The sequence below is a fragment of the Lepidochelys olivacea genome (genome assembly GCF_965140295.1).
Source record: "Lepidochelys olivacea isolate rLepOli2 genome assembly, chromosome: 18".
NCBI classification, from domain to species: Eukaryota; Metazoa; Chordata; order Testudines; family Cheloniidae; genus Lepidochelys; species Lepidochelys olivacea.
In genome coordinates, this window is record NC_140428.1 from 13875517 (window position 1) to 13895759 (window position 20243).

A 20243-nucleotide genomic window follows, 5' to 3' on the forward strand; every position below is an offset into this window, starting at 1 on the left:
GGTCTGACCTTCTACACATCGCAGGCCAGGGAACCTCGCCCACCCACTCCTGTAACAGACCCCAAACTTCTGCCTGAGTTACTGGAGTCCTCAAATCGTGGTTTAAAGACTTCAAGTCTCAGAGAACTCACCATTTGAAAACAACAACGAGGAGTCCTTGTGACACCTTAGAGACTAACACATTTATTTGGGCATAAGCTTTTGTGGGCTAGAACCCACTTCATCAGATGCATGGAGTGGAAAATACAGGAGCAGGTATAAATACATGAAAAGATGGGAGTTGCCTTACCAAGTGTGAGGTCAGTCTAATGAGACAATTCAATTAACAGCAGAATACCAAGGGAGGAAAAATCACTTTTGAAGTGATAATGAGAGGAGCCCATTTCAAACAGTTGACAAGAAGGTGTGAGTAACAGTAGGGGAAAATTAGGTTTAAGTTTTGTAATGACCCAACCACTCCCAGTCTTTATTCAGGCCTAATTTGATGGTGTCCAGTTTGCAAATTAATTCCAGTTCTGCAGTTCTCCCCTCTGCCATGTACATTGGCCAAACTGGACAGACTCTATGCAAAAGAATAAATGGACACAAATCTGACATCAGGAATTACAATGTTAAAAAACCAGTAGGAGAATCTCCCCAGTCACTCAATAACCGACCTATAAGTGGCCATTCGTCAACAAAAAAACTTACTTCAAAAACAGACTCCAGTGTGAAACTGCATCTGATGAAGTGGGTTATAGCCCACAAAAGCTTATGCCCAAATAAATGTGTTAGTCTCTAAGGTGCCACAAGGACTCCTCGTTGCTGATACAGACTAACACGGCTACCACTCTGAAACCCGTCACCATTTAAACTAGTTTAAACCTGCAAGTGACCTGTGCCCCATGCTGCAGAGGAATCAAAACCTCCCCCCCGCCCCCTCTGCCAATCTGACCCGGGGAGAAATTCCTTCCTGACCCCAAATGTGGTGTGAACCAGGGTTGTCCCACTGAAGTCAATGAAGCTTTGCTGAGTGCATCCGCGGAGCATCCGGTCTTTTGTGTTTCTAATGGACAAAGGGCCGATGCGATTCAGTTTTGTTCCTTGTGGGTATAGCACAATCAGAGCTTATGGGGCTCGGAATGCGTAACTGTAGTATGAACTTTTTTAGGTTTTCGGCCATGTCCTGCATAAATGACAGTTTATTTCCTGGTGAAATTTAGTGGTTGATTCTTCAGAATCAGAAATCTGCCTGCTTACCTGCCTCCCATCACTATGGAATCTGAGCATCTCGCAGACATTTTGTATTTGTCCCTACATCACATTGTGGGGTGGAGAAGTGCTAGTGTCCCAGTGTTTAATACGGGGGACCGAGGCACACAGAAAGGCAGGGCCAGGTTTCCAAAAGAGCTCAGCACCCAACAGCTGCCATTTTCAGCACCTAACCAAGTGGCTAGATTTTCTGCATCTAGTGCAATGAGCTATTTTGACAATCTGGCCTGTAAGTGACTTGCCCATGGTCACATAGGAAGTTTGTGGCAGAGCCAGCAATTGAACCTGGACCTCTTCAGAGCCAGACCAGTGCCTTAACCCCAAGCCCATCTGTCCTCTGTAGATGCCCCCGGATCCAAATGCTCTCAATTCTTTGAGGGGATTCAAAGTCCAGACCTGGATCTATGTCCAAATTTTACAGCTGGCTCTTACCTGTGTGATAGGCCTGAACTGAAAATCAGGGATCCAAGCATTCCTCCTGAATTTGGGGTAGGGGGAACAATCACAATCCAGACTGGAATTTTGTGGTTCATTCTCATCTCTCTAGAATTGGGAGAAGTCCCCCCTTTGCTCCCGCTGTGTTTGAACAATTAAAACATACAGTAGGTTGAATCTAGGGCTTGAAAGCTGAATTGTGAAGGATTTTTTATAAATTAGTCTGTGCCTTTGTTCCTTATTTTTCTTTCTTGCCTCTGTATAATAGAGAACAAAAGAAGGGTTTTTATTTCAACCTTCAAAATCTCCATGATGTCTATCCTGGTCTCCTGGCGCTTTGCTGGATCTAGTCTAGCAGGATTTATACTTTGAACTCTGCCACCGCAGTTGAATGGGCGAGCTATTGAATGATTAACAAAGACTCTTTTATCCCAAATGTGAATCAGTTATTGTAGTTTAATAGGCGGTGGCAAAAATAACAGTCAAAGAGTTTTAAGCTGCCTAATTAAAAATCTCTTCCGTTCTCAATTTCCATAACATGCTATTGTCATTTCACTTTGTCTATACTATGGAAATTCCCGAAGGGCTTGTGTAGACGAGGGAAATTGGGACAATCCTCTTACGTAAACAAATGACACCACTGTGACTTACACTGGCAACTTCGTGCAGGCCTTGTCTTACACTAGTGCAATGCATTTACACTGGGGACTTGTGCTAATGGAGCTGCTCAAATGCAACCCCCCTCACACGTACGCACCCACACTACCCCCGAACCCAGTATAGCCCAACATAAGGTCTTCACTAAACATCCGGGCCAGCCTTAGTGGTGAGCAACGAGGGTGGTTGCCCTGGGCAGCAACTTCTGGGAGCGTCAAATCAACATCGGGGGGGGGGGCACTACGTTGGCTTTGTTTTGGTTTGCTTTTTGCTTGGCCTTTCAGGGGGTATTGGGACTGTTTTCTGCCCTGCGTGACAAAACACCCCAGACTGGGTCTTGCTAATTATAGACTTTTCCCGGGCCAGTAATAACATGAATTTCTCATGTTAAAAAAATGAGAAGAAAGAAAACCTTAACACAATAAAATAAAGCTTTTCCAAGTGTTCTTTATTCAATACAGAGAAACAGAAAAGTGCACAAGCTCACTTTATTGTGTTTTCCCTCTTGAAAGTCACCTTTACACACTCTAGGGTATCTCTCTTTAAAGACCATTCAAGTGCATGAGAAGGTGCTTTGAAAGGCGCAAGAGGCGCTGGTTGTAATTTGGAGGGATTAGACAGCAAGTGCCAACAGGAAAGCCAGCCGGAGGGCAGATTTTAATGGGGGTTTTGTGGTAATAAATAAGATTTAAAATAAAACAAACAGTCCGACCGTGGGAACCTGCAGCCCTGCCTTCTTAAAGCAGCGTTCTTGATTAAAATTGCATAACTTTGGAGACAGTGTGGAACGCGGCGTTGTCCAGCCACCGGAGCGTGGCCTTGAGAGGCAGGAGACTCATGAGTTCTAATCGCAGTCCTAATGCTGACCTGTTGTGTGTTGAAGGTAAGGTGACCCGACAGCAACTGTGAAAAAACGGGACGGGGGCGCGGGCGCCTATATAAGAAAAAGTCCCCCAAAAGGAGACTGTCCCTTTAAAAACGGGACATCTGGTCACCCTAGTTGAAGGGGATGTCAAAACATTCTAAAATCTCCAATCTCATGCTCTAGGACTTCACCTGCGGGGTCAGGAAGGCAATCCCTTCCCCCCACCAGTGTACTCGGTTTTTGTTGTTGCAGTTGTCTCCTTCCCCTGAGGCATCAGAGATGGTCATGGCTGGAGATAAAACAGCACATGGGGTGGGCTGGTGCACTGAAGTGGCATAGAGAATTCTCTCTTGGGTGCTTGGTTGGCTGGTTCTGGCTCACATGCTCAGGGTCTAACTGATTACCGTATGTGGGGTCAGGCAGGAACTGGGGGTTTTCTTGCCGCCTTCTGCGGTGTGAGGGATCACTTGCCAGGATTATCTGGGCATATCTTACCTACTCTGTTCCCTGCCACTGCGGGGCCTTCAGACACTGGTGGTCTCTGTCTGGAGCACACAACCCTTTAGTCTCCAAAGGGCTGAAATACATTGGTCTAATTCTGATTGTGGGGCTTGGTAGGGGGGTGGCCGGATGGTGTTGGTGGCCTCTGAGGTGCAGGAGGTCTGACTAGAGAATCTTGTGGTCCCTCCTGGGTTTAAAGTTGATGACTCCATTTTGGGCATCTCCATTCTTGGGTGCCCGACGGAAGTTGCTATTGGGTTTGGATTTCAGAGGTGCTGAGCAGCTGCAGATCCCCTGGGCTTCAGCGGGCGTAGCAGGTGCTCCGTATTCCTAAAAATGCAGCTCAGGATGGACAACTAGACACCATGAGGATAAGCGTGGTGGTAAAATCATGACGGCCTAACCCTGCTGGCTGGCTTGTGTTATCGTGTTGCAGGGCTCTGTAACTTGATTAAAATGGCCCAAGGAGTCTAACCCTCTCATCCTTCTGCGTCTTGTTCCTCATCAGATGATAATGGAATCCCATCCATTTTCCACCCCCTCTCCCAGCAGACCCTGCTTCCTGGCCAAGAGAAATATTGAACAGTGTTGCCTTTGGAGATCAGCAGTGTTGCTGGGTGATATGAAGTTACCCCAGTCCTTTGTAAGCTCCCATGATGGAAAGGAATATTTCAGGGGGCTTTAAATGATGTAACTGGGGCACAAGAATGAAACTGGGAAGTAGACATTTGAGGTCGGTTCCAAAATATTTTCAGATTGCAGCGGTGCCCTGTGCTGCACAGCAGTGTCCCAAGGGCAGTGATGGAAACCCAGTCGCTCCAGGAACTGAGCCTTTGACTGAGCATAGCACTGGAGAAGAGGCTGTGATGAACAGTGGGTTCTGTGCGAGGATGGTCTCTGGTAGAGCCGATGGAAACTCAGCATTTCTGTTTGGCAGGAAATGTCAACATTGTGACATTTCCCGCGAAATAGAAATTCCGAAAAATTTGGGTTTTGGGAAATGTTTGTTCTAAAAAATTGGAAATATTTTTTTCCTTCCATTTTTATATTTTTATTATTTCTACCTTCTCTCGTGCCTACAGCCGTGCATAATATACACGACTGCCAGCGACGTGCCGTATTGCGACGTAAACACAGTAGCTGAAATAGTCTGGTTTTCTTTACTTCATCTTCAAAACCATTCAGGGCAGCTTGGGCTGAAACGTCTTCTCTCCTATCTGCTCGTGGTGCCACGAAACCGTTTGTAGTTCACGACTGCTGCGTCACGCCGCAAAGAATCATCCCAGCTGGTACCCTGCATGTGGAATGCCTGGTGTGGAATCCACTGCTTGGGAAGGCCCAGCCTTCATGGGGGTGTGGAGGGGACCGAGGTCCTAGGCAAGTGGCGTTAACATCGGAGCCTTGCTAGAGAGACCCAGCCAGATGAAATTGGCCTGCATGATTAACAGTGAGCAAGGAAAGCAACTGCGCAAACAGAGGATGGGAACGGAGCACCCTGGCTGCAGTTCTAGCACCTGGAAGCTGTCAATAAATAAAGGCTAAAAATAAACTAATAAAGAAGATTTGCTAGCTTGTTCCTAGCTGAGTATTAAGTCACCGGGGCTGGCGAGGTGCAGCAGATGCTCCAACTTTCCTGGTTTTTAATTTTTTTTCCCCTCTACTTGCTAGGGAGAACGTGTCTTCTTAAAATGTCATTCGCTAGGATGCACTAAAAAGTCCCTCGTATTACAGGTCTGGATTGATTATGCTCATCTGTACTGTGGTAGTACATGGTGGCCCCAGGCAGGGTCGGGGCCCCAGTGTGTAGGTGCTGCACACACCTGTGGTGAGAGAGAAGCCCTGCCCCAAGGAAAGCACAGTCTGACTAGTCAAAGCAGACAAGGATTATTGTGCCCACTCTATGGACAGGGCTTGTTCGCCCAAGCAGTCTGTGGAAGAACTGCAAATAGAAGTAAAATCTCTTGAGTCTCAGTTTGGTGCCTTAGCTACAAAAGTGTCCTATCTCACAACTTCTAACGCTGTAGCCTCTTCAGTCTGGGATAATCGCCCTGCATTGTCAGATGCGAACCCAGGGCTAGTGGCAGGCCTGGGGAGTAGCCTGGTTGTAATCTTATTTGAGACTCTCTCTCTGGTTAGGTGAACTTTGCAACAAGGCATCTTTTCCCTTTGACTGAGGTCCCATCTGTAACCTTTTCCCACCACTGTGAGGGCGAGAAACTTTTAAAAAATGAACGTTGAGATGCTCACTTGATCACATGCCTCCAGGGGCTGGGACTTTAAGAGAAACACCCCAAATGGTGTACTGCCAGAGCACACTGGGTGTAAAACTATTATCATTTATTTGTTCTGCTGTAACACCTCAGCACCCTAGTCTTGGACCAGGCCCCTGTGGCACTAGGCGTGGTGCAAACACAGAACAAAAAGACAGTCCCTACCCCAGAGAGCTTGCAGTCTAAATAAAAGATGAGAGAGAACAGGTATCTACAGACAGACAAGGAACTACAAGGAAACAGTGAGACAAAATCACAAGGGTAGCGTTTTACAGCCCCTTTGCACTGGTATAAATGACTGCCCAAACTTAGATTGGAAGCTCTTTGAGGCAGGGACGTTTTGTTTTGTGTTTGTACAACGCCTGGCGTGATGGGAGCCTGGGCAAGGCAATTGATGGGGAATCAGGCCTGTTTTTAATCTCGCTGTCTTGTTTCTCTGCATCTATTCTCCCTTATATGTTGTTGCGACATTTTCTAATAAAAGAATTCCATGAGGATTGTGTGTTGCTTCTAATACGAGACTGTTCGTGCACCCCATTATACAAAGGCTAGGGGACAGATCCCTTCCCCAAATCCCACAGGACAACCATGTGGCATACGGCATGTTTTGCAGAGGCATAAGTGGTGGCCCTTGTCCAGTATAGCTATGCACAGCTGCTACTGTTCTCGCTGTTTCAAATCTGCATTAATGCACTTGCCTTACAGCAACCAGATATCTTCTCCCTCCCCCCAACCCCCATAGCAATTAGGGATCTCCACCCGTCAATTCAGAGAGGGAGAACTAGCTCACTAATTCCCCTCCATAATGCCCTCGCTTGCAGGAGCCAGATGGTAAAATAACTGGCTGTAGGAGAAATCAGCCTATTATCGAGCATATGTTGGCTGTCAAAGCGGTAACCGCCTTCCCCATCTCTGATAGCCTCCTGAAATCCAGTGGGCTGATCCCGTCTTTTATTCTAGGCCTTGATAATGTAATTATGTATGTATTTATTGCTCCAATTATTTTGATCTCCAATGAACAGAACTGTTCATTTTTGTTGGAAGGGGGAAGAGTCAAAATGCAGGGAATTATAAAACCAGCGAGGAAATTTGTTTGCTGACATAAACTTTGTCTCCCAATTGTTTCTTCCTGTGGCCTTTTCTGGGACCCTCTCCCCCCTTCTCCTGCTGCCACCCACACAGGGTATTTGTGATCCGCCAGCAGAGGGTCCACTGCACTAAGTCCTACTCAAGCCCTCCTTTGAGCTTGGAGCTGGGCACAGCGATGGGTTTCCCCCCGGGAACGTGGACATGGTGCTCTGTCATTAGCTGGGGGAAAGATGATGCTTGGTGGGCTTGGGGTACATTTTGGTGGTTCGTTGCTGTACTTGGCATTGGAACAGGTGGAGGCCTCCTGGTGCTTGCGTTTTTTTGTGTCATGTTAGGAGGTCTTCTTCAGTCTCATTTGGAAAGACTTGCGCATTGAATGTAGGGAATCAGCTCCTGAATCTGAGAGGACAGAGCATTGCACACAGTGTATGGCAATGGGCTTGCTAGGGGTATCTTCACCATTGCCCCCTACTGGTTGGAACCAGAACTGCTCAACTGAGTGTCATAGCCTCTATACTGCCTCCAGTGAGGGTTCTCCTTTAGCTCAGATGGGAGGAGCCTAGACTTTGGAGCAGTTTGATCCAGGAAGGTCTGCGCATTTGTGGATTTACCATAGTCCAGTGAGCCTGCATTTACAAGCATAAAATTCAGTCATCCATTGGGAGCGAGGACCTTCTTCATTGATTTATTTAAAGGGGTGAGCCTCTGCGAAGAGCATGCAGGGGAATGGTGTGTTTATAATACAGATAGCAAATGATAACGTAAAGCAGATAAAAATATCCAGAAGAGGAGTGAAAATACACTCCTTGGCTGGGAAGTTATTCCAACTCTAGGGCTAGAGAGTGGAGTTTAGAGAGAGAAAATATCCCTGGCTTCTCCTTCCCAATAAATCAGTGTTAATGTTTGTGCAGAAAACAGGGCCTTTGCAAAAGCGCAACTGAGAGAGCATCTGTTTGCAGGATTAGTTTTCAAGAGCGTCACAAACTGGGTCGAAGTTATTGAGCTTTCAGCCTTGCCGGAAAGAAACAAAGGGATTTTTTTTTTACTCCGGTAAAGGAGAATCCGGATTTATTTTGAATCTAGGATATGTCAGATGTGTTTATTTTTGTTCTTTTTGGTTATTTACAGTAATAATAAAATATGCATTTATTTATATAGCCTCAGGGTGCTTTACAGGCTGGCTCAATATAAAAATATCCATCCACGGGGTCCTGTTACCAACACCCTGTTGCCTGCATCTGACATGCAGAGGGGTGGCAAAAGTTGCTGAGAATGACAAGAAAAAGTGAACTCAACTATTTAGACCCCAGGAAAGCTTGCACGGAAATCTGGGGCAGCCGCTCTTTTATTCCAAGTGGTTTGAGACACTTCAGCAGTCCCCCTTCTTCTGCCATGAGTTCCTTCCACACACAAGCAACCCTCTGTCTTGGACATCAAAGTCAGTTTTTCATCTGCTCAGATAGCTAACCCCTGGACCACGCTTCCTGTCGTGGCCTTGTGATTGGTAGTGCGGTGAAAGGTCCCTTTCTCGAAGGCTGAGGGGATTGAATCTACAGCTGTCAGCTCCTCCGCACCCCTGGGTTGACTCCTTGTGTTGTTTGTCTCCAAATGTTCCACTGGGTTTGCGAGCCGTGGTCTTCCGCAGTTCACCCTGGGTCTTTCACCGGATGATGTGTGTCTGTTTGTGATCAGCGTTCCTGCTCTCCTCCCCTGGCCAGTGACGCAGGCAGGCAGGCAGGCGTGGGGCTCCTCTGATTTTCCCCTGGTTGGTTTCAACACTGGAAGAGTCTGGACCCTCTCCAAAGCCTGTTGAAGTCAGTCAAAGTCTTCCCATTGCCATCAAAGGCCTTTGGATAGGGCCCTGTCTAAGCTGAGCTGATTGTGTAGTTCTGGACGCTCGCCTCACGCCACATAAAATGCAAGTTTGGTCTGGGAATGAGCAAACTAACCCACGTTGCTGATTGGGCTCATCTAGACCTTTTCGATACCAGGGACCAGCTTGCTGCCTTCCTAGACTGTGCCCGGAAGATCTCGGGGACCGGCGCCAGTCCACAGGTGGGTCGTTGAGAAACACTCGTGATCTGTTCGTGTGCAGCATGCCAGTGTGTCAATCTACCCTGCAGTGACCTGCCGTGTGCGAACTGGCTGTGTGCGCTCTGCTGCCACGTACTAAAGGTTCCCTCAAGTGCCGTGATCTGCCTGCTTTGAAAAGGGACTAGATCAGTGAGCACTAGGGTACATGTATTTATGGGGAACAGATGTCCCGATTTTATGGGGACAGTCCTGATATTTGGGGCTTTTTCTTATATAGGCTCCTATTCCCCCCCCCCCCCCCCGTCCTGATTTTTCACACCTGCTGTTTGGTCACCCTACTTGTATTGCATGGCAACAGGGTCCCCATGGACAACTGGTGCTTGGCATGCTAGTGCGGGGTAGATGAACCCCCCCAGCTTGCTGCATGCAAGCCGTTCATCTAGACAAGCCCAGCAGCAGTGGAACCCCTGCCCTGTCTGCCCAAGGTTTGCACTGCTTTAGTTATGCTGAATTAATTAAGGGCAAGTCTGCACTTAAAACGCTGCACCGCGCACCGCTGTAGCCCTTTCATGAAGACACTCGAAGCTGACGGGAGACGTCCCTGAGAGACGGTCGCTATGTCAGTGGGAAAAGCTCTCCTGCCGACATAGCGCTGTTACACCGTGTGTGTGTGTGTGTTAGGTCAGTATAACTACGTTGCTCAGAGGTGTGGATTTTTCACACCTCTGAGTGAGGTAGTTATATACCAATATAGGTCTGTCATGTAGACAAAACCTAAACTGGTTCCATTAAATTGGTTCAAACTCTTTTGTTGATGCTCTTATTTCGGTTTAAGAGTGGCTTATATTTTGGGTGTCTCCAAGAGCAACTTGCACCAGTTTAATATAAATCATTTTAAAAAACAATTTAGTTAGGGCAGCTCTACACTACGGCAGGGATTGACGCTCTGAGATCGATCCACTGTGGTCGATTTGGCGGGTCTAGTAAAGACCCGCCAAATCGACTGCAGATCACTCTCCAGTCGACCGCTGTACTCTACCCCCAACAAGAAGAGTAAGGTAAGTCGACGGGAGACTTTCTTCTGTCAACCCCCCCGCGGTGTAGACCCCACGGTAAGTCAACCTAAGGTACATCAACTCCGGCTACATTATTCATGTAGCTGGAGTTGCGTAGCGTAGGTCGACTTACCGCGGTAGTGTAGACATAGCCTTAAACTGGCGCACAAACCTGTGTGGGTGCTCTTATTTCAGCTTCAGGACTTGTCTACACTTGAAAATTTATGTGGATTAAGGTAGGGTGTGAATTTAAAGCACAATAGCTGTTCCTGATTAACTCAATGCGTGGGCTCTTGTATTCCACTAATAAGAGCATTGTTCCTGCTAGTTTAACCCACTTTGAAGTTAAAGTGAAACTGAAGAGACACAAGGCACACTTGTGGAATAAGTGTGTCAACACATTGAGCTAATCTGGAATGCTTAGTCAGGAAGACCTCTATATATTCTTAGTCAGGAACACCTCTATATGCCCTAAGAGTTGCTTATTTTGGTTTTAATTTCTAATTGACCTTGAACTAATCTGAAATAAACTTGAGTCACACTGAAATAGGACAGGTTTCAGAGTAGCAGCCGTGAATAAGAGTGTCCACACAGCCTTTTGTGCTGGTTTCACTAAACTGGTTTCAGATCATACCCTATGTTGCACCAATGCAACTCTGCATGGTCATGAGCCCTGTGATTGAAATGGTGGCCCTAAACATTTTGGGCCTGGTTCTCCCCAGCTTTGTACCTTGTGTCATCATCTAGATCTGGGCACCATAGGTGTGGAATGCTCCCGATGGTGGTAGTGAGCGGAGAATCTTGATTTGGGAGCAATATTTTTGCCTACTTTCCAAGTACCCCTGTATGTGGGATGATGACACAAGATCGCAGGAAGTTGAGAATCAAGCCTTTGGGTTCTGTAGGGAAGTTCTGTGGTCTGTGGATTGAATTGGAGAATCCACAGACCTGGATTCTAATCCTAAATCACACCTGCTGTGTGACCAGTTTGGGCCTCTCTTTCCCCTCCAAGTCTTTGTCTATTTTGACTGTAACCTGTCTTTCATTGTAAAAAGAAAAGGAGGACTTGTGGCACCTTAGAGACTAACCAATTTATTTGAGCATAAGCTTTCGTGAGCTACAGCTCACTTCATCGGATGCATACTGTGGAAACTGTTTCCACAGTATGCATCCGATGAAGTGAGCTGTAGCTCACGAAAGCTTATGCTCAGATAAATTGGTTAGTTCACAGTATGCATCCGATGAAGTGAGCTGTAGCTCACGAAAGCTTATGCTCAAATAAATTGGTTAGTCTCTAAGGTGCCACAAGTCCTCCTTTTCTTTTTGCGAATACAGACTAACACGGCTGTTACTCTGAAACCTGTCTTTCATTGTGTTTTGTACAGCACCTTGTGCACAATGGGACCCTGATCCTGATTAAGATCTTTATGTGCTACTGTTATAAACTTTTTTTTTATTCTTAATCGTCTGAATGCCCCGTCTCTGCACCTCCGCTGCCTTCAGTCTGCTTTCTGAGAGCTGCTGTACTTTTCCCAATCTCTTGCCGCCTGCTCCAGATGCGATGAATGAGCCAGGCTGCTCTTGGTGCTTTGCCCATTGTTTGGTAACGTTAATTTCTTCACCACCTGTTCTGGCGCAACTCTTGTAATTCCTTCCGGGTTTCTCATTTCCTCTCCTTGGAAAATGTATTTCTTTCTCGCTGGCATCCTTGCTCCCCGCCCTCCTCCTGGCAAACACGGCACCTTCAGCTTTCTGCAGCGACAATTCCTTTTGCAATTAAACTGCTTTCGCTGACTCACTTGTGGGTCCTGCATCTGCCTCCAGCCACTCCTTGCTCCTTCAGAGTTTGAAAATTTCTTTCTTTCCACTCAGGGGGAAATTGACTTCTGTGCAGTGGGCCAGCCCAAGATCAGTGAGTGCATCACTTAGGTCCTGCTTATGGTTGTATTCACCTTCAGTTTGTGCATGAATCTGGCTGGGCAGTTGCATACTATACCTCTTATCCAGCATTTATTTATATTAACATGCAGTGATTTCCCTATGTAATCACCAGAGGAGGCTGGGATTGTCTGTCTTCCTTCTGCATCTTCCTTTCATTCTCTCCTTCTCAGGAGATGGATTTTGTTGTATTCATTTCCATGGAATAAAGGGGTCCAAGGAGTCTAAGGGCTTGGCTACACTTGCAAGTTAGAGCACATTAAAGCAGAAACTGTCCAACATTAAACAAGTTTTAAACAAGTTTCAGAGTTCGGTATACAGAGACCTTAGCCTGTTTGGTACCACGACAAACACCTCATTAAACATCTTTTTAACCTGTTGTCGCAGATACGGAAAAGAAAGAAAAACAGGTAAAGCATATGAAATGTAAAGTAATAAGTAAAGCTTTTCTTTTAGTTGTATTCCCTGTTCCCTTCCCTGGGCTGTAGGGAGTTTCTCGAAGAAATAACTCCTTGTTTGACAGCTTTTTAGATGGTACGAAATATGGGAATAACTCTCCCTCTGGGGAGAGGAGACGTTAGTTGAGATGGGCTGGAGCTGTGTTTGTTTTGTCTTCTTAGGAAACAGGATCAGTCTTTAACAACAAGAGCCAAATGCACACGAGGGGCAAGAAAAGAGCAGTGGAGATAGAAAATGCAGCTTCTGTCTCTGGGCTCGACTCTCTAACCTCACCTCTGGAAAAATGCAGGCCCAGCACATGGTCTTATCCCTCCCTCTGAGAGCTGGTGAACTTGTACCAGCATCAGGCCGCTGAGCCATTGGTTTCTGCTGCCTTTCTGGCCACAATGTTGAAAATACACAGTTTTGGTCTGCTAAGCCAGAGGGCAAAAGGAGAGAGATGAGATAAGGTGGGGAAGGAAAAAGACACAGAAATGGAGGGTGTGTGTGTGACAAAGTCTCACGTCCCAGGGGGTGTTTGGGATTCACCCAGAGCCAGTTGAGATGCGGGGGTGTCACTTGGGTCCCTCTCTTGGCCTGGTTAGTCAGGACATCTCTTTGAATCAGCGTGATGAAGGCCCAGCAATGTCCCGGTGGGTCCCAGGAGATGGGGGGGTTAATTCTCCCCCAAAGTCTTTTCTTTTTAAGAACCCCAATAGAGAGTGGTGTGTGGAATAACCCATCCCCTCATTTTGCCCACAATTAAGCCTAATTTCTAACAAACCAATTTGGGTTCACTGGTTTTTGGTCCCACACTTCTCTTGTTTACCAGGCAAGATCTGAACACAGCCCTTGAGTTACATCACGAGGCCTCTCTGAGTGGACCCATCCAGCCTGTCTGTCTGTCTTTTGCACCTTTTCCCACCAGGGTTCATTGTTAGAGGTTATTGGGACCCTTTACAAACTTTTATCCTCTCTCCTGCAGTTGGGCTCACAAGCGGGGTACATTTGTAGACCCAATTACTGCAACAGCTTGAACTTCCAATCCCTGATCTGAGTGCTGGGAGAGTTTGGGTCCAGGAGGTCTGCAGCTTTGAACCCATCTCTGATGTTTACAGTCTCTTGGCTTGGTTCTGTCAACGTTGGTTACCTTCTCTAGGCTACCCAGTGCTTTGAATCTCCCTGACAGCTGGGGGGATTGATTTAGCAGAAGCAATGCACATTTGGCAAGGGCTTTCCTCAAAGGGTCCTGCGGCTAGCTCCGCAGAGGCTGTCAGTCAGTTTGCACCAGTTGAGGATCTGGCCCCGTATTTATAACCGTAATGCTGTGCAGGTTAATACACGCAGAAAAGAGTAACAGAAACTCTCCTGGGCTGAGTGTCACTTCACCCCACACCACTCCTATGACCCTGGCCTTCCCAAAGGTATCCTCTCCCCTCTATCTAAGAAGCAGTCATTATTCGTACAACCTATAAGAAGGAAGCTTAACCCCTTGGTCACCGGGGACCAGGTAATGCCCCTCCCCCATGAGGTACGATTTCTTTAATACTCATGTATTGTATACTTCTCTGTCCGTCCTCCATCAGCAGTGCATATTGCTGGATGGAACATACAACACTTTCTTCTGAAAGGTTATGTGTCCTACCAACCAATCCAAGAGGCAAACTGATATTTAAGGTCACTGCTTCCTGTCCTGTCTAAAGTCCTGCCAGCCGAATCCCACCCCCACCCCGAATGTAAACACTTTTCTTTCTATCTTAGGTTATAGCCCCCTTGCTGTTGCACTCATCCTTTTTAATGCATTTATCCTCACAACTCCTCTGTCATCTCCACTTACCGATAGTGAGCTGAGGCCCAGAGAGACTGGGTGACTTGCCCAAGGTCATACAGTAAGTCTGTAGCAAGGAAGCTCTTTGGCATTCTAGGCTAGAGCTGGAACCACTGCACCACCCTTCCTCTTCCACTCTTGTGACCTTTCAGCTGGTCTCTCCTATTTCTCTGTTTTTTCTGACAGGAAGTGGCCAACCCTGAGCCTCGGGTTTCAGGCAAGGACATGCCATTGGTTAAACAATGACACTTAGCACCTACCCACCTCTTTACATGTTTACTGGTCAGGTAGCAAGGCCAAAATGTGGCCTTTGATTTGGGGCATCTCATTGTTTGGAAGCCCAACTTAACATGCCAGAAGTCCTATTCTCAAAGGTGCTGGACTCCCACCACCCATGGGAACTGCAGGTGCTCAGCGGGTGCATCAGGCTCAAGGTGTCTCAAACTCAACAGCTGAAAAATGAGGCATCCAAAACCAGTGACCATTTTTCGCCTCACTCTAAGATAAGGAAATATTATTATCCCCAATTTGCTGATGAGGAAAGCCAGGCAGAGAGGTGGGAATGACTAGCCTAAGACTTCACCCACTCTGTGCTCATTCCTCTAGACAGCTCTGTAAATGCATGTAATGGCTAGTAGCATATACCTTCTCGATGCCCCTGATCTCTTTGCTTTTGGACCCTTAACTGTGCGTTAAGATGTTTGAATTGATTTATCCAAGGTGATCCCTAGATATCTTTTTCAGGGACATTGGCTTTATCTTCCTGTGCCTGAATTTTGCAATCCAAAGATGTGAATGATAATAATTGTTCATTGGTGTTCTTAGTAGCACTTAAGAGTACCGGGGCCTCATTGTGCTGGAAACTATAGAAACACAAGTGAAGAGACGGTCCTTGCCCTGGAGAGTCATAATCCTTACCCACCTCACAGGGGTGAGGTTGTGAGACTTAATTAATGTCTATCAAATGCTAGGAGATGCCATAGAAGTGCTAAGGATTATTAATAGTAATGGTGGTGATGATGTACCAAGGAAGTCCAGGAAATGGATTTGTCGAGCCACGTGCAACAAGCCAGGATTGTCTAGCCAGGTCAAGGAAATTGGCTTGAATGGTGTGTTACTCTATACCAGTGGTTCTCAAACTTTTGTACTGGTAACCCCTTTCACATAGCAAGCCTCTGAGTGCGACCTCCCTTATAAATTAAAAACACTTTTTAATATATTTAAAACCATTATAAATGCTGGATGCAAAGCGGGGTTTGGGATGGAGGCTGACAGCTCGCGACCCCCCATGTAATAACCTTGCGACCCCCTGAGGGGTCCCAACCCCCAGTTTGAGAAACCCTGCTATATACCACATGTGTCTGGTATTCCTGTCGTAGAATCATAGATCTATGAACAGGGGACAGATCTCCTGACTCCCAGCCCAGTACCCTATCCACCAGACCAGAGGTTCTCAAACTGGGGGGCAGATCCCTTTTGGGTGTGGGGGGGCGGACAGAATAACAGAATATATTCTAGTGGGGCGTGAAGAGCTGTAAGAAAAAAAAAAAAACGTAGTGAGCACATTTTACCCCTGGCAATGAATAACTAGCAGAACGGATTCCTCCATATCTGGTCCTCAGATGGCGCTGTGCATTTTGACGGATTTCTGTGAAGCTTGCTTAGCATTATACAAAGTTGTTGCCCTCTCTACGCTAAGCCATTTGCTACGACGCAGTGTCCACGCTTCACTGTCAGTGCGGACCACAGTGGCAGTTTTGCGTTTGCTCTTATTACAATGGTTTGTTTGATTAAAAAACCACCCCAACAATTGAAGTGAAAAACAAAGAAGCTGAAACTGATTCAAGTGAACCAGCGCTGCTGCACAGATCGGTAAATGTACTTGTGTGGCGGGGACGGGGAAGGAGGGGGGATGTAAACTACTCCAGATACAAAGAAGGGGGGCGCGATCAGATACATTTGAGAACCACCGCACTAGACCGTATTGCCTCTCTACGGGCACTGATTGCTGCTGGGAAGTCCTGTCCTGGGCAGATACCCGATTGTCCTGTTATTAACATTGTCAATATTTGTATCCCTTGTTTACTGAGTCATATACATCAGCGATTCTCACCCAGGGGTCTGAGGGGCCACGAGCAGGTTTCAGGGGGTTCACAAGAATAAACCAGAGAGCAGGGCCAGCATTAGACTCACTGGGGCCCAGGGCAGAAAGCCAAATCCCGAGCCCCACTGCTTGGGACTGAAGCTGAATCCTGAGCCTTTCCTCCCTGGGTGGAAGCCGAAGCCTGGGCAATTCAGCTTCATGGGGCCCCCTGTGCCATGAGGCCATGGGCAGTTGCTCTGCTTGTTACCCCTTCACACCATCCCTGGCTTTTAATCTACTGAAAAACAGGTGTTGTGGCATGGGGCGGGGGCATGGAAGTTTTATAGCACCTTAGGGGGGCTTCAGAAGGACAGAGGTTGAGAACCCCTGATATAAATGATCTGCTGGGAGGGAAAGGGTTAACTTGCACTGAGTCATGCAAGGGATCTAGTTGGAGAGATCTAGTAGATTTATCTAGTAGATTTCTCCTCTATGGTAATTGTGTTAGATCTCCTGCAAGCCTCTCTCTGCATACAGGCGCACTCACTCACTCACTCACTCACTCACTCACTCACTCACTCACTCACTCACTCACTCACTCACTCACACACACACACACACACACACACACACACACACACACACACACACAGTTGTCATGGCTACCAAAACAGCCCCCCGCTGCTCCAGCTCCAGCCATGTTCTATCAGGCTGGTGTCATTGGCTCAAGCGGGTGAGCAGCGTGCAAACAGTTTGTGCAGCCGTGCACGGCAGCATTGCAAAACCCTCTGGCGCTCGGGCATTCTTCCCAGCGGCTCTGCGGCCTGCCTTCCAGACAGCTCAGGGTGCCTCAGCACCAGTAAAAGTTGGAGGCCAGCGGGAAGTTGGGGTTACAGCAGGACCTTCCGTTGCTTGGGTGGAGCCCTGCCTCAACACATGGTGCGGAGACTTGTGGCTGAACAGACCTGGTGAGGCTGCATAAAACTTGTTTTGAACTAGCAGGGGAGCTGTAGGGACACATTGGACTAGATGGACAGTAGCACCTATAATGATTAATGGGAAAACAAACCTTGTGTGAGCTGCCAGCGCCCTGTGTATCCTCAGTTCCGCGGTTCCCCGGGTACAGTCAGTGTGATCTGCCGGCGCCCTGTGTATCCTCAGTTCCACGGTTCCCCGGGTACAGTCAGTGTGATCTGCCGGCGCCCTGTGTATCCTCAGTTCCACGGTTCCCCGGGTACAGTCAGTGTGATCTGCCAGCGCCCTGTGTATCCTCAGTTCCGCGGTTCCCCGGGTACAGTCAGTGCGAACTGCCGGCGCCCTGTGTATCCTCAGTTCCGCGGTTCCCCGGGTACAGTCAGTGTGATCTGCCGGCGCCCTGTGTATCCTCAGTTCCGCGGTTCCCCGGGTACAGTCAGTGTGATCTGCCGGCGCCCTGTGTATCCTCAGTTCCGCGGTTCCCTGGGTACAGTCAGTGTGATCTGCCGGCGCCCTGTGTATCCTCAGTTCCGCGGTTCCCCGGGTACAGTCAGTGTGATCTGCCGGCGCCCTGTGTATCCTCAGTTCCGCGGTTCCCCGGGTACAGTCAGTGTGATCTGCCGGCGCCCTGTGTATCCTCAGTTCCACGGTTCCCCGGGTACAGTCAGTGCGAACTGCCGGCGCCCTGTGTATCCTCAGTTCCGCGGTTCCCCGGGTACAGTCAGTGTGATCTGCCGGCGCCCTGTGTATCCTCAGTTCCACGGTTCCATGGGTACAGTCAGTGTGATCTGCCGGCGCCCTGTGTATCCTCAGTTCCACGGTTCCCCGGGTACAGTCAGTGTGATCTGCCGGCGCCCTGTGTATCCTCAGTTCCGCGGTTCCCCGGGTACAGTCAGTGCGATCTGCCGGCGCCCTGTGTATCCTCAGTTCCACGGTTCCCCGGGTACAGTCAGTGCGATCTGCCGGCGCCCTGTGTATCCTCAGTTCCACGGTTCCCCGGGTACAGTCAGTGTGATCTGCCGGCGCCCTGTGTATCCTCAGTTCCACGGTTCCATGGGTACAGTCAGTGTGATCTGCCGGCGCCCTGTGTATCCTCAGTTCCGCGGTTCCCCGGGTACAGTCAGTGTGATCTGCCGGCGCCCTGTGTATCCTCAGTTCCACGGTTCCCCGGGTACAGTCAGTGTGATCTGCCAGCGCCCTGTGTATCCTCAGTTCTGCGGTTCCCCGGGTACAGTCAGTGCGATCTGCCGGCGCCCTGTGTATCCTCAGTTCCACGGTTCCATGGGTACAGTCAGTGTGATCTGCCGGCGCCCTGTGTATCCTCAGTTCCGCGGTTCCCCGGGTACAGTCAGTGCGATCTGCCGGCGCTCTGTGTATCCTCAGTTCCGCGGTTCCCCGGGTACAGTCAGTGTGATCTGCCGGCGCCCTGTGTATCCTCAGTTCCGCGGTTCCCCGGGTACAGTCAGTGTGATCTGCCGGCGCCCTGTGTATCCTCAGTTCCACGGTTCCATGGGTACAGTCAGTGTGATCTGCCGGCGCCCTGTGTATCCTCAGTTCCACGGTTCCCCGGGTACAGTCAGTGTGATCTGCCGGCGCCCTGTGTATCCTCAGTTCCGCGGTTCCCCGGGTACAGTCAGTGCGAACTGCCGGCGCCCTGTGTATCCTCAGTTCCGCGGTTCCCCGGGTACAGTCAGTGTGATCTGCCGGCGCCCTGTGTATCCTCAGTTCCACGGTTTCCTGGGTACAGTCAGTGTGATCTGCCGGCGCCCTGTGTATCCTCAGTTCCGCGGTTCCCCGGGTACAGTCAGTGTGATCTGCCGGCGCCCTGTGTATCCTCAGTTCCGCGGTTCCCCGGGTACAGTCAGTGTGATCTGCCGGCGCCCTGTGTATCCTCAGTTCCGCGGTTCCCTGGGTACAGTCAGTGTGATCTGCCGGCGCCCTGTGTATCCTCAGTTCCGCGGTTCCCCGGGTACAGTCAGTGTGATCTGCCGGCGCCCTGTGTATCCTCAGTTCCGCGGTTCCCGGGGTACAGTCAGTGTGATCTGCCGGCGCCCTGTGTATCCTCAGTTCCGCGGTTCCCCGGGTACAGTCAGTGTGATCTGCCGGCGCCCTGTGTATCCTCAGTTCCGCGGTTCCCCGGGTACAGTCAGTGTGATCTGCCGGCGCCCTGTGTATCCTCAGTTCCACTGTTTCCGGGGTACATTTGCTTGCTTTAGTCTTTCAAACAGCAATGAGGAGAGAAAAGAATTTAAAAAACAGGAAAATGTGACTGTAAAACTGAACACTGGCTGCGGGTGGGGGGGTCTGTGAAGCAGGATGTGTTACCCGAAACTCCTGTCGGACTTTTCTTGACACTGACTATATTTCAAGTTGTCAGTGTCCACTTAATTTAACATTTTAAAGTACTAGTCTTAACGAAGGGCCTGATTTAGAGTCTACTGAAGTCAATGGAATGGCTTCCCTGGGCGATGGTGGGTGAATACAGGTCACTGGGAGAGAGCTCGGTGTGTGTTGCTGTGAGTGCCATCACTGCGCAGCTCGGCTTCCCTGTCCTCACTGCTTTCCTCTCCTGAGATAACCCTGTTCCATGAGGGAGAGCGTAGGGTAGTGGTCAGAGCAAGCGGCTGGGACTCTGGGGACTGGGGTTTAAATTCTGTTTCTATCACAGCCAGCTGTTTGATTTCAATCAGGGCTTAATTTGTAATGAAAGGAGGGCCGGGGCTCAAGCAATTTTCTTTTTACTTTCATAACTGATGCAGCAAGCCCGGAGGTGCCGGGGCCCTGAACTGCGGGGGCCCGGAGGTGCCGGGGCCCTGAACTGCGG

The 20243-nt window shown here is 48.8% G+C and overlaps 1 protein-coding gene across 5 annotated transcripts in view; it reads left to right on the forward strand.

Moving 5' to 3' along the window:
• ARHGEF10L (Rho guanine nucleotide exchange factor 10 like) overlaps positions 1-20243 on the forward strand; it is a 157434-nt gene that overhangs the window by 12306 nt on the left and 124885 nt on the right. The window contains exon 1 of one of the 5 annotated variants that reach the window (XM_084651559.1): positions 3188-3226. The exons of the other annotated variants lie outside the window; for them this stretch is intronic. Coding sequence (XP_084507685.1) covers positions 3203-3226 — 24 coding nt within the window. The 5' untranslated portion in view covers positions 3188-3202. Of the gene's footprint in view, positions 1-3187; positions 3227-20243 lie in introns of those variants that run through there. 5 annotated transcript variants of the gene reach the window in all.